The following is a 15,302-nucleotide window of genomic DNA, read 5'->3' as shown; positions in this document are numbered from 1 at the left end:
AAATTTTACAGTAACAGTGCGAATTCGAAGGAGCTGGAAGGTCGTAATTGACAACTTGTTAGTACAAAACTGCAGGGGATAGAAAGGGCTAACAAATAACCTGATGGCACTAGCCGTACTCCCTATTCAACGGCTACGCTCCTAACATCCATATATCCATCCAGGTACAAGGTGTGGGTGGATGCGTACCTCACCAACGGCAAGACTACGACGTCCAACATCCTCGACTTCCACACCAAGCCGGGTCCCCCGCCCACGACGACCACCACGACCACTACGAGCACGACGACCGAGTCGAACGAGATCGAAGGTCAGACCTATGGCGCAATAATGTTGCAATAGAACGAACAGACTTGTGTTCACAGGCACAGGCTTGTGTTCACAGGCTTTTAAGTTCTAGTGAATAGAATATGCTGGTGGTTCAGAAGGCTGGGCTTCGTCCCACGTGACCACACGTATGCTGTATATGTACTGCGGCGTTTTCATAGATGCAACAATGTTTCTTCTGCAGTATTTTCACTTGTCTAAACATTTTAATCATACGCTAGCACAATTTACTTATTTAATTGAAAAGTCCTTAGAGGCCTTGTAACAGGCATGGGGTAAGGGGGCATCACGATGAGAAGTTATTACGCATAATGTATACGTAATATAATGCACATAACTTCACGAATATATTAGAAGATTAGATAACAGTAATTGTAGAAACAACATAATTATTACAGCAATAACAACAGAGGTAGTTCAAGGTACTATACAAGAAAAATGCGAGAATAAAAATATCAATGAACACGTAAACGAGAATATTACATTGAAATATATTGGAGTGGTGGTGTACCAATTAGACAAAACATCAAGATATATTTCGTACTGGAGCAGGTAGTGCAAAGCCAAACACATAAGAATACAAGTATGAGTAAAAAGAAATAACGAACTCATAAACAAGAGAGCTAAGAAAACACGCATATTGAGAAGAAAAAAGGCGATATGCTTTTTATCGAGGTTACTCAGTGGAATGCAAAATGATGGGTTGGCGAAATGTATCTGGATTTTTTTCAGAGAGAATGCGACATAGAAAGAGAGAGAATTAATTTGAAGGCAGAGAGGTCGGAGAGAATGAAATAAGGAAGGGAATCCCACAACCGAATGGCACGAGGAAGCGCCGACCAATTGAACGCGTTAGTGCTTCCATACACGCGAGTCAAACTTTGGTGATTATGTAATCTGCGTGATGTGCAAGGTGCAACTTCAAGCCGCAAGCAACTTCAAGCCGCAAAGAAGAGCGCTAGGTTATGCATGACAATGCGCTAGAAGAGCAGCATGGAGCCATTCTTTCAAGACTAGCATAGAAATGTTCATTATACTAACTTATTGATTAATGAAAATCAAGCCAAGGAAAGTATAGGGGATGTTAATTGTGATATAAATGTGAAGAAATTAAAGCGGATGGAAAGATAACTTGCCGCTGGCAGGGACCGAACCTGCAACCTTCGATTAACGCGTCCGATGCTCTACCAATTAGCTACGGCGGCGGCCGTCTTTCCTTCCACCTTATCGGATATATCTGTGCGTTTAAACCTGGGAGTGTTAGTAAGCGCCGCTAGTAGACGCCGCTACTAGACGGCGAGTGTGGAACACTTTTTCTGCCTGCTAGCTTCACGTAGCACGTGACCTTTTTGCGAGCTGACAGCTGACAAATAATCCCTCACATACTACCTGCATTTCTTCACATTTATATCACAATCACTACAAATAACATCTCCTATACTTTCTTGGGCTTAGTTGCCTGTTAGCTCTCATTAATGTTGCGTCTAACAAAGAAAAACGAGCCCTTAAAGCTCCCCTTCTTTCGTTAACCTATTGATAGGGTGTTCTCTAGAACAGTGGACAAAACTGCGCACGGGCAATCGTTCTCGCGTTGGAGTCATATTGTGCAATGAATTATGACACCTTCGCTTTCTTTGTACGCCAACAGACAGCAAAGCCGTGGCCCTGCACAGCGTGCGCCAGGACAACAGCACGGCCGAGGCGTACTACATTGCCCTCATCGTGGTCGCCATAGTGGCCGCCGTGGCCGGACTCGCCTTCGCCGTGGTGCTCGTGCTGCTCCTTCGGAGGCAGTCGACGGCCAAGGCGCCCATCACCAGGAACCCGTCCGAGTCTGCGTACGACAACCCGACCTACAAGGTGAGCAGGAGGCGTGACACGCTCGATATCTTACCTAATGTCGTCCTATACTCGGTGACAACTTTTCTTGACATCACTGTGGGAGCTACAGAACCGAAGTGCATACCTACTACCGCGCCACACAATACTGCTTAAGCTTACTCATAATTTTCTCATTTGCCTTTCTGAAATAATTGCTGCTTTATTTATCATGAGACTCAAACAGTTGTGAGCCCTAACAGACAATAATGCCAAGGAAAGTATAGAGGATGTTATTAGTAGTAAATGCAAGGTAAATGTGAAGAAAGAAGAGTGGACGAAAAGATAGCTTGCCGCGGGCAGGGAGCGAACCTGCGACCTTCGAATAACGCGTCCGATGCTCTACCAACTGAGCTACCGCGACGGCCACTCCCCCGTCCACTTTATAGGGTATATATGTACATTCAAACGTGGGAGCGTCAGTCAGCGCCGCCAGTAGACAGTACTGGCGGCGCTTACTGATGCTCCCACGTTTAAATGTACATTATGTCTATTAGGGCTCATTAATATTGTGTATAACAAAGAAAAGCGAGCCCTTAAAATTAACACTTCTTTCCTTCAAACAGTTGCGGGAAGTCGTAGGTAAAATGCAGTTACTGTTCACTTTGCAAGAATGCCTTCCTTTTCTTTCTGTTTCTTAGACAGCACCACCTTTTCAGCACGCCCGTTTTCCAAAGTAAACATTGCGTCCATGACGTAGTGGGTCAGTGTGCGGCCGCAAACGCGCTGTTTGCGGCCAAAACATGTTTGACGTAATGTCTCTACAGTGCTTTAAACAGTATATGATTAAATTGTGCAAATCTGAACACACAAGAAGACAATGCAGTGAACGTTTCGAATCTCGTTCTTTTCTTGCAGACTTACGACGGCGAAAAGCCCGAAGAGAAGAACGGAAACGTGCAAGCATGATTGCGCAACTAGAAACATAGTCTTTTACGCTGAGCGTTATTGTAATATAGCACTAGTACATATATAAATATTTACTATAATGTTCATAATTTCCCTCTCCCCCCTGACACATGATTGTACATACGATGACAGCGAGAATGACGCCACGAGTATTCTCGCCTTTTCGCATAAATGAAGCACACAACTAACGAAAAGGGCTGACCCATGTTGCAGCTGGAGTCTTTCTTTTTTTATGTAGTTAGGACAACAAGAGATGTAGTCCTTGGCAGTTGTTTGGACAACATTGCGCGAAGCCCGTGTGCGTGAACTGAAACCAGCTAACTTGATATGTGTCATGAAAGTGACATCGGTCATGATATGCGTCATGAAAGTGACACGCTTCTTGATATGCGTTGTGCAAGTCACATAAGCCACAATCTGTGAACGAAAGTGACGTGTCGTAATGTGTCATGTTTCATGTGTCGAAAACGTAGCACCGACCTGACACGATATGCGTCATAAATAAATGACGTGTCATGATACGTGACATATGATGTCAACTGGCGCCAGATATATTCAGACTAGTTTTTGACAACAATTGTGTTACAGATTTGCACCGTAAAACCACGCCAACTGAGTGCCTGTTTTACGAGATTCATTAAGAATCCCATTTAGGGTGTGTTGTAGGTTTTTTAAGAGTGTATCGAACGATTTTTTGTTTAGTCATAGGTGTTAAGGGATGTTTTTTCCCCCTTTGAGACAATATTTCCAAATGTTTGCCTTCTTTCAACAAATATCTGTGACTTTCTCTCAACCAGTGCGTACAAAATGTGCATGCCGAAGTGTTAAACCTGACTGTTGCCTGCTTAAGACAACGAACACTGTTAGACGGCAATTGTGTAAGCGCACAACGTCTTTCTTAGTCGTTTTTTTACGCCGGCGTTCCGCGCAATGTGACCAGTGACGTCACTGCCACGTGGCTCGCAGGCGCTTGCTGTAGGCACTAACCCGATTGCTTTAAGCCGGCCTTCCAGACGAAACGAAGTTTGCCACGACGAAGCAAGTTTTGCTGTGTGGCGATTGTGAACACGTGCATGTTGTACGTGATGCTTTACTACAGCTTTCATACACTTCTGTAAGCGGCAACGACCAATCAATGGTCTTGGTTTTGACGCAGTAAATGTCAATTTTGTAAGAGCTGCGATATCTGAGAACTTTTCAAAATACTTTTGTACATAAAGACCTCCCATCCTAAACTTTTTTTTTTTTTTATGAACTAGCATGTAGTGCCGGTGTTCTTCCATGAATAGCAAGTGAAAGATCATTCTTGCATCTGCTTAAGTGTACCTTGTTTCTGCAGGCCTCAGCGTTACGGAAAAGGCTCACGAATAGGCACCTCTTATTTTACTGCACGCTACAGTTTAGCTTAATCGACAAATAGAATAAGCCCTGCCCAACTCGTGTGTTCTGTTTTTAAGATCCAGAATGAAGCCCTACCGAGGCTTACATATCAGACACCGGTGAATTTTGTACACTGCCAATTGCAAGCTACTTCACAAGAAGCGTGTGTGACTCTTCCATCCATCATTGCGACCGCATCGACAAGACATGTCTGTCTTATCAGACGCCTAACGTTTCATGTAAATGTGAAAAGGAATTTATCGTCCTTTTGGCTGCCATTTACTTTTCGTATCTTTTGAGTACTTCTAACACTGCTTAAATGAAACGAGTGTTAAAATATTATACGAAGATGTGTCCCTTGTTCCTTCGTGACTACCAGTTTAGTTTTATTTTGCGAACAAGCCAAGCCAAGCCAAGCTTGGGCTCTCGTTGTAATGCCATACGGAATGTGTGTAGGACTACGTTGAGTTCGTGTGCTGTGACCTGTTTGACATTCCGCGTGTTGAATGTGTGTCTGCTTTTCACTTAGTTTTTTGCATTGTTCTTCTTCCGCTTACGAACAGAGGATGTTTCCTTATTAGTCTATTTTTTGTTTTAGTTTTGTTAAGTGGCGAGCCATATTGACTCAGCCCGTTGTGCATACGTGGAGATCTGTTCTTTCCAGCCTTGAGGACGAATGAAGTGTGCGTGTATCTGTGAGTTGTGACTGTACATACGAAAAATGTTATCAAAGTTATCAGAGAGCAAAGAAGAGTGCATGCCATCACGTGTCTTTTTCTTGAGAGAGAAATGTACATGTGCTGGATGTGTACAATAAATCTATTCTGTGAAGAAGTTGTCTCTGCTGTGTTTATTTGATCGTAATTTTGTTATATCTTCAACGTACTGAATTCCACTCTAGCCGTTAGGCTTTTTGATATATACCCTTGCTATTTATGGACTTACGTGCTATCTATCTATCTATCTATCTATCTATCTATCTATCTATCTATCTATCTATCTATCTATCTATCTATCTGTCTATCTATCTATCTATCTATCTATCTATCTATCTATCTATCTATCTATCTATCTATCTATCTATCTATCTATCTATCTATCTATCTATCTATCTATCTATCTATCTATCTATCTATCTATCTATCTGTCTGTCTGTCTGTCTGTCTGTCTGTCTGTCTGTCTGTCTGTCTGTCTGTCTGTCTGTCTGTCTGTCTGTCTGTCTGTCTGTCTGTCTATCTGTCTATCTATCTATCTATCTATCTATCTATCTATCTATCTATCTATCTATCTATCTATCTATCTATCTATCTATCTATCTATCTATCTATCTATCTATCTATCTATCTATCTATCTATCTATCTATCTATCTATCTATCTATCTATCTATCTATCTATCTGTCTATCTGTCTGTCTGTCTGTCTGTCTGTCTGTCTGTCTGTCTGTCTGTCTGTCTGTCTGTCTGTCTGTCTGTCTGTCTGTCTGTCTGTCTGTCTGTCTGTCTGTCTATCTATCTATCTATCTATCTATCTATCTATCTATCTATCTATCTATCTATCTATCTATCTATCTATCTATCTATCTATCTATCTATCTATCTATCTATCTATCTATCTATCTATCTATCTATCTATCTATCTATCTATCTATCTATCTATCTATCTATCTGTCTGTCTGTCTGTCTGTCTGTCTGTCTGTCTGTCTGTCTGTCTGTCTGTCTGTCTGTCTTGTCTGTCTGTCTATCTATCTATCTATCTATCTATCTATCTCTCTGTCTATCTCTCTGTCTGTCTGTCTGTCTGTCTGTCTGTCTGTCTGTCTGTCTGTCTGTCTGTCTGTCTGTCTATCTATCTATCTATCTATCTATCTATCTATCTATCTATCTATCTATCTATCTATCTATCTATCTATCTATCTATCTATCTGTCTATCTGTCTGTCTGTCTGTCTGTCTGTCTGTCTGTCTGTCTGAACATCCCGACGATGGCGCCACCGACGGCGACAACAAAAATTGCTGAATATAAAAACAGCCATAATTTGCATATACGAATAGAATGCTGCATGGTACTCATTTTGCAAGTGTACGTTCATTCAATGTAACCGGAGGAAGCGCTGTTCCGTTTTTATTTTCCAAGCCGAAGTGGCATCGAACGAAATCCATTTTTTTTCTGGCTTAACTGCACGGCGTCGAACATAAGCGCGCAGTACGACTCTCAAATCTGCTCAAGGTAACGGCACTGGGCGTGGCGCGTATCCTAAAGAAATGAAAGAAGAAGAAAGAAACGAACATGCAGGAAATTTTAAGAAAGCAGCTCAAAAAGGCATCAATTCAAATGTGAAACGTCGTGAGCTCGATTTATGGTCCTCTCTAGAGTTTGCACGCGGTGTTGTCACGTACAATGATTTCGGTTGGATGAATTCCAGAGTTTTGAAAAAAAGGGAAAAGGATAACGAAAAGAGTGTAAAGTGTAAAACGAAACTACCGAAATGCAGACGTCGAGAACAAGACGGCCCAGTTAGGCATGATGAATAAAGGCGATTTCCGCCCGACGCCGAGGGATACAAGGTAAAAAGCACTGGAACCAGGGACGAATGAGTGAAAGTGCGCAAGGAGGTGATTCGACACACGGAGCGGACGGCGCGGTGTAGTTTGTGTTCATCTTTAACGTACGTCGCACCAGATCAAACGGAGCATTAGAGACAGACGGAAAAGTTACTCCAAAAAAGACAATTGAATTAAGATACATTGCTATTTTACTGAAATCTCTAAAATGTAATCACATTGGAAATACAGCTGGCCGAAAGTTGTAACATTCCATGACTATTTCAAAAGTAATGAAATTACGTTGCAATTCCTTTAACAAAAGTCCCTCATTCATGCATAACTCATGTACTCTTTATTTACAGCACATATACATTGAAATCTCAAGCATCTCATTTCATCTTCATATGCTTGAGCTTTGGCACTCAGATTACTTGCCTCTATTACTTTTCTTTTATTTTTGTGCTGAATTTCTCATACCATAAGGGGAGCAATTATACCATATTTTTCTCATAGGTTATTGGGGGAGTAAAGAGTGATTTTCTTGAAACTACTTGCTGGAAGTAATTGATTACTTTGATAAATTACCAGCCAACAAAAGTAATTCATTACATTGCACATTTCAACAAAAAGTAAATTAATTACTGCAATTTCATTACTGCTAAGATTAGAAAGTTTCAGCTTGTCGGTAAACGTCCTACCGTTTACGGATTATCCGGAGTCGAATAACAGCAGTAACAAAGCCGGTAGCGACATCTCTCGTCGTTTTGTCCGTTTAAAAATGCGCCTTGTCAGTGCTCTTGCTGATGGGAAACCATGAAAGTGTACCTGAAGTTAACGGTTATCTTAATGCCAATGTTTTATCCAATCAGTTAAGCAGAACACGCAAGCCACTTCAGTGTTAACGCTGCGTGCTTCTGGTTAGATTCTGCATCGTCAGATGTCACTAGCAATGTCGTCACTGCTGTGTAGTTCTCTAGCTACATTGTAATCTACGGTGATAGAATGAGTCCACAGACAAACGAAAAGTTCCTTCAAAACTGCCCCATCTTTTGGCACAGATGTTAACCGTAGAGGACACAGATATAATAGGCAGTGGTTGACAATATTTTTTTATATATTCAGTTCCTTTTTTTTTCATTCCTACTGAAACGTTACATATGTTATTCCGATAATTCCATATGTTTACGTAATATTCTTACGGAATCTTATGGAACGTATATGGATTCCATAAGGAAGCATACGGGATTATCGGAGTAGCATGCGGAACATTTCTTATGTAATCCAATAATTTCATATGTTTACGTAACATTCTTACGGAAGGATATAGAAAAGTGTGGATTCCATAAGGAAGCATATGGAGATATTGGAATGACATACGCAGCGTTTCAGTAGGGATCCTTCAATAAAACCACGATAAAAATAAAGAATTTTAGTTTGTCCGTGGGCTTCTTGCATCTGCGCATTACAGGTTACCTGATGGGCAGGCCAACGCTATAGCGACACCTAGTGATGTTATAGCCTAACCAGAGCCACAAAAATGTGCTAATGCATTCATTTAAGCGCTTTACTGAACTGTTGGAGTAAGGCACCGTAAGATAACCATTAACACCTTACACCTATGACTTTCTTTTGACGAACGAACGAATGAATGAACAAAACATTTATTGCGGAATTTGTAGGGAGAACACTTGCGGAATTTGTAGGGCGAAACATCCCTGATGTCACTACTAGCTCCGCCAGTGCCGCCAAAGGCGCCGGTAACCCGGTTTCCTCAAACGTTAAGAAGTTTACAAACGGAGTAATACTCTTTAATGAAGTTAGCGCATATATCGCATTGTGCTTTAACAAAGCGTCGCATGATAACGCTACCAGCATTGCCTTGCCACCCTGCACAACTCTAGTGACGCTACCTGAAAGACAACGTTCAGCATTTCGATACGCTATACAGCCACTCCATTTGTGTAAGTACTACAGTTCTTCGAGCCGATCCTCGAGATAGGATTTCGCAGGAGCCGAAACTGAAGAAAACAGAAATATGATCAAATCGAAGAGGTATAAGAAGAAGAAGGAGATTACGAGGATTCCAACGCCGTGCCAGTTGCCGAAATCACCTCCTTACGCAAACAGCGCGGCAAAGGTCGAAAGACGTCAGGGCTCCTGTCACGCCACGAGGATTGAAATAAAAAAGATATAGTAAAAGGCACCGTGTAGTAAACAACAACAGAACAAAAGGTCGCGAAAGGTAAGATAAAGGAACCGTAAGGGGATTTTCGGGATCGGCGCAAAGCGGCGTAGTCGTCTGTCAAATATGCATGACTCTCAATTGCACACGCATAAGTCGTACGCCTGGCTGTCTTTTTCTCGTAACTTTCCTCTCTGTGTCGCACATGCTCCCGGTGATCGTTTTTCATGCGTGAAAGGCGTTTGGGCAGAACCTTTCCTCTGCACTACAACCCTTGCAACTGCGTGCAAGGAGGGTATCTGAGTTGCGACTGAAGCGCGACTTGGTGAGCAGGAGGCAAACGCTATCAATATAAAATCAGCTTTGAAATAAAAACGGGACAAGCTTTCTATTACTGAAACAGGGCGTCACTCGTAGTTAGTATTGAAACAAATGTAATGCCCCCCCCCCCCCCCCACCAAAAAAAAAAAGACGATCGCCTTTCATTTTTGTCTATTAAATTATACCTTTCTATTAGCCTGCCTCTGAAACACGGTGTAAGAATATTCAGGTGCTGACACTGCGCGCGCCTAAGCGGCCAGAAAATGTTCGGTCGTCGGTCCGTTGAGCGGTGCGCCATCTAATGGCTTGAGGCGGAGAGCGCCAGCGAGTAGCCGAATCACGGTGGTGCTGCGTCATCGCCGCCGCTCTCGCCGTGCCCTCTCCTGTTGCTCTCTCGATTTCTCCCCTCGACGCCGCTTGGCGGATGCACATTATCCAGCAAAATGGCACAGAAAAATGCACGTTATCAGCAGCATGCGCGTTGCTATGGAGACGAGTGCCCCGCTTTTCGTAGCGCCCTCTAAGACGGCGCCGATGAAACTGCAAGTCATCTGATAAGAACCCGAACATTATCTGGACGCGCGTGGATTGCGGTTTCCCATGCGTTGGGGGAAGAGTGTCATCACCTGAGTATATTCTTACACCGTGCTCTGAAAAAAGAAGCAGAGGGCGCTCCCGCCGCTGCTGAAAAGCGCGCTCGTAAAGTTTGTCTGCTATGATACGGCCAGTTCGAATGTTCTCGTGTTTCGCTCGTCCACGTGTAACCTGCATTCAAGTGGCCTGAATACTGCGTTTGATGTCCGCGCTGTCTCCGACGTGTTTTGTATCGTGAGTGGACGCGTTCTTTGAAAAGTGAAGTGAGTTAGTTTTCATACACAATGTAAGCATCGGCTTCGGCGGTAATCGCGAGGCTGTGGTGACCTCGGAGACGATGTGTCCGGTCACGAGCAATGAGTGAGTTAACACTTTCGCCTGTTCTCGAAGAAACCATGTTCTGTGCCTGGATGCGAGGATTTCTGCAAAGGTAGGTGGAGTAGCGCACACTTAAACAGGAACGGAGTAAGCAAGACGGCATGAGCGCTATTAACAAACGTTTATTTGAAACAGCAGAGACAGACATGCGCAGGGCATGGGCAGGGTGAGTGCGTATGTTACACAGGCTATTCCACTTACGTTATATATCAACAAGCCCAAGCTGCTGTTATTTATTTCTGTAGGTATTTTATTTCTTTACGTACCTGTTAATTTACTGCATGCATTTGTCAGTCTTCTAGTAAACTTTTAGAGCGCATGTATACAGGATGAGGGAAAGCATAGCATAGGCTTAGTCAATGCCACTTGTGCCTTAAGCAAATGTGCGCAATGCAAGGTGAGTTATCCTCGCGTGAAGATTGATGCGCATGCATTATTCCTGCGATCGTATCAAATAGCGCAATATAAGGTGTTTTAGGCTCTTAGAAGAACGCGTTTCTTCCTTCTAAAAAATTGTAAAACGTTGCATAACCGGAATGTATAAGTTGACCCGAAGCACAAACCTGCAGGGTTACCACGTGTCGGCCGAGTCGAAAAATTCGTGAGTCATTCTAATCTGTGAACTTGGATGACGAGCGAAGCTGCCTAGCACACGGCACGCAGAGGAGACCCTTAATTTGGATGACAGGTACCGAAAAGCACAGAATTTTTTGTGAAACGTACGGGAAGTCTCTTTTGAATCTAGCGTCTTTTAAAATGATCCGTCTGAGCAGCATGCGTCTTTTTGCCGCGACATGCGTCGTCTTGTCTGGCATGCCGCGAGCTCTTGGCGTTTCGTGGACGACCTTGAGGAGCCATTTGAGCAGCGCCTATATTAAGGCGAAAGCCTTAGATGCCTCATCATGCGCGAAAAGTGGCCGTCGGTGTCCAGCGGCGTAGGGGACGAGTGATGCGAAAAATCATCACCGCGTGATGATCTTACCACATGACGTCATCATGATGTCACAGATCACCAGAATTTGCGACGTCCTTATGATGTCATCATGGCGTCACGTGATGTAACGTCACCCGACGTCATCACATCGTCTTGACATCGTACCTTGGTCAAATGTGGGCCGATCACGGAGGCAGTGTAAAAACCAAGTGAGATGCCTCCGATCCTAGAGGCACTGCAAAACAACGTTAGGTGCAGAAAGCTTTGGGAAGAGAGCGGTGGAGGATCAATACATCGACTGTGAAGAAAAAGAGAATGTCTTTCGCCTTGTAATCGTCTTAGCTGAATGCATAAAGGACCCCGTGAGCTTTTATTGGCGCAGTCTCTGCTTCGCAACATTTTAGTGTACCAGTGGTGAGTAGGGAGTTTGCCTAATTTCTGCGGCGTGTACGATTTTCCCGTGGACAACAACTTCATTTTTAGAGGACCCGTGGTCAGCAGTGGGGCGTGTCCGACTATTGTAGCGCATACCTGTGCTAGGCGTTTTCTGCGTACGGCCGTATGTTTCGCCTTGGCATATGCAGCCTCGTTGTAAAATTTAAGAAGGTCTAATATGCGCAAGACAACGATCGACGGAACTCTACAGTTCCACACACTGTCGCTGAATAGGAATATATTACCACGGGGTCGTGACGTGGACAAAGACAGCAGTCGGCTTGTTCAAGATGGAACTCTTTATTTGGCCGAACTTGTGGCCGGGAACCGGAAACTCAAACCACAGCAAGCGATGCACGCTGTACACTGATAGCGGCGAACAGAGCGTCGGCCGTGGATAATCTAATCTGCGGTAAGGCGCGTCGGCATTTCTACATGCGACATCGAACATTGCAGCCTTATCGCTGGTGGCCGCGTTAGTTCCAGAATAGACTCAGCTGTTCGCGTTTCCGCGCTCAAGCCTAACAGATGATCCTAAAATAATCTGGAACGTTCCAAGACATTTTGGCGCGGTTTGCGCAAGGCAGTAGTAATACGTTTAAGGGGGTGCTAACATAAAGCATAGAAAGAAAGGAGCGCATGTGGCAACATAGGCTTAATGTACACGTTATTCTGTTTCCGAATATGCCACTACGGAAGAGTGTCCGTGCAATAATTTAACGCGAATGCTCCTTTTCACTCTTCAAACTGCAACCTCCGAGTGCAACGGAGTGCTTAATTAAGGAGTAGATTAACGCGACCCTCGTGGTTTTCGAGATGCATTGTCTAACCATCTATATCGCCAAGCACACACTACCATATGATGTTCAATCGCTCACCAAATTTTCTCACGTGATACTGCTGTATAGTGTCTGTAACTGTGAGGTTTATATTACGTATTGTTAGGCTATTTGTTTTTGCCCTGACGATGTGCTTCTTTGTAATAGTGATCTTTATTCACTGTTGATGATTTTTCCCGCCTTATGTAATGCCCAATCAGTGACCTTTGAAAGTAATTCAATGATGATGATTATGACGGAGGTGATGGTAATGCAAATGTGAAATATGCAGCACAATATTCTCGACTCGAGGTTATAATCCACTCTTTCAGGCACCAAATATTAAGTGCCTAACTACGCGTCAAGTTTACATATTATTTCAAAGAACTCAATATTCTATTGTCGCAAAAAATATCTCACAATACGTTGATGTGTTTTGTAGTAATTAACCTTAATTAAATTGCAATTAAATATTCAATTATTCTGAAGTCATTCATGTTCTGTTTTTGTGTAAATAGAACGAAATCTCAGGCATGAAATATTGTGAAATTTGGTTTTGCGACTATATTCATATCGAGTTAAGAAAGATCGTACTTGTGACGTGGTTCGCGGAAAGCGGCACGACGACGGACTCTCCAAACATTGTAGTGCCTCCAGCAAAGTCATCGTATGCATCAATGCACCGTAAAACCAAGTCAAATTAAGGTACATTTATTACGTAGGAGGTTCAATTAATCCAAAGCACAATGTACCTTGCCCTTTCTTAGCCCCTAGTCGACGCAACTGAACAACTTGTGTGCACAATTGTGTACACAGCGCCTCAAAGGGATAAAGCAAAAAAAAAAAAATAGTAGTGCGATTGGCAGCTGTCCGGAAAGTTCAATACCCATAGAGAGCCAATGGAAATATTGAAAAGAAAAATGACAATAATGTACCAACGTGGCAATTGCAGTCGGCCGTTGGATAATTGCTCCGTATGATTGGTGCCGCGGGTAGGCGCGCGAATCCATCGTGACAGTGATGAATTAAATGTTGCCTCGGACTCATGAAGTAGCACTTTCTTTTCGGTCTTCAAGCTGCTGGGCACGAGCCATTACTCCTACGTCGTGGTGCCGGCAGCCCGGTGGGTGTGAGATAAGAACTAGCGCATACGCTACGCGTTAGCTGTCTCCCCGTTCACTGAAAAAAAAAACAAAAAACATAAAAGCACAGAAAACGGCAGAGCAATAAACACGAGCTAAAGCGCAGCCGTTATTGCTAGAACTGTCTGCGTATGCGGGAAAAGAAATGTGAATTATGGCGTAATTATGAATTCCACAGAGATGGAGGCAAGGACTATAAATAACATTCGCGCAGAATTTTTCTGAAAAACTGTCGTTGTTCGCGAAGCATTGAGCCAAGCGGCGGCATAGTAGTACACATATGTACTGTTCTATTAGATTGTTGCAAAAGTGGGTAGCCATTATTCAACACGTGGCCAAAACTAGACAGTGTTATTAGCGAAAATTAGCTAGTGCCTGTTTTACGCTAGTAGATACGGTAGGCTTCACGCAAAAAAATTATGTGCTTTTTACTAAAGTTATTTATCATGCAGTGTAGATGCATCCGTTTTATTTATTTATTTATTTAGTTAGTTAGTTAGTTAGTTAGTTAGTTAGTTAGTTAGTTAGTTAGTTAGTTAGTTAGTTAGTTAGTTAGTTAGTTAGTTAGTTAGTTAGTTAGTTAGTTAGTTAGTTATTGCTGCGTTAGAGAGTGGTACAACCTGATAATTTTCTGTCGGGCAGCACGACATATAAAGAATCTTTCTTCAGCCCAATAATGTGACTGTTTGGGCCTGTTAGTAAGCGATAATAGAAACTGAAAGCGCACAAGACGAGGACTGAGAAGAGGCTTGAGACACACGCAGCGCTGATATGCAATAACACTTTATTTGGATAAAAGCGACCGCTTGTATGGCCCAAGCATCCTGTCCTCGCTTATATGAGCTCAGAGCCTCAAGGACGGCGCAAAGACGAATCGAACGCGCAGCGCCTACTTCATTTCGGTCACGCCGGCTCTTCGTTCCAGGTTATGTTTGCACGAGACATTTAAGGCTTTCGCCTTAATAAACTTCTTGTTTGCTACCCTATACTACACAGGCTGTAGTTAGCAGCCCTGTTCACGACAGGCCGCTTCATGAACAGGCAATTCCTACAACGCCGGCTTGAACAGTCGTCACACTTGAAGGGACATTACAGTGAAACAATAAACCGGTTAAGATTGATAAATTGCACCCTGAGAACTGTCATGTCGTTGACGTCACCATCATAGGTTTATTAATAGCGGAGAAAATCAAGGTCAAAGTTTCATTTTTAAATATCGCGCCGAAATCCCCGCACGTGACGCCACGCATTTCACAGTATATGTTTCGTATTTCGGCCACATTGGCTCAACGAAATTTCCTGAAACTTGGTATGTTAAGTCAGTGGCCTCCTCAGAGGACAATGTACTTCATTTTTTCATATTAGGAACTAGGTGGGACCTGTCAAAATCTATGACATCGCCGTTGGTGCCACTCATAATAAATTAATAAAATGACTGAATGAAGTGAATGGAAAAGTGATG

General features: G+C 43.1%; 1 protein-coding gene across 4 annotated transcripts in view; it reads left to right on the top strand.

Annotated features, from left to right (window-relative positions):
• LOC119373998 (uncharacterized) overlaps positions 1-5,328 on the top strand; it is a 172,254-nt gene extending 166,926 nt beyond the window's left edge. For all 4 annotated transcript variants that reach the window (XM_037644057.2, XM_037644054.2, XM_037644056.2 and 1 more), the window contains 3 exons: positions 165-310; positions 1,976-2,187; positions 3,064-5,328. In XM_037644057.2, the coding sequence (XP_037499985.1) occupies positions 165-310; positions 1,976-2,187; positions 3,064-3,114 (409 nt within the window). In that variant the 3' untranslated portion in view covers positions 3,115-5,328. The remainder of the gene's footprint in view (positions 1-164; positions 311-1,975; positions 2,188-3,063) is intronic.
• The last annotated feature ends 9,974 nt before the right edge of the window (positions 5,329-15,302 follow it).

This window comes from Rhipicephalus sanguineus, chromosome 11 (genome assembly GCF_013339695.2).
Source record: "Rhipicephalus sanguineus isolate Rsan-2018 chromosome 11, BIME_Rsan_1.4, whole genome shotgun sequence".
NCBI classification, from domain to species: domain Eukaryota; kingdom Metazoa; phylum Arthropoda; class Arachnida; order Ixodida; family Ixodidae; genus Rhipicephalus; species Rhipicephalus sanguineus.
This window is presented reverse-complemented; position numbering and strand designations above follow the sequence as displayed.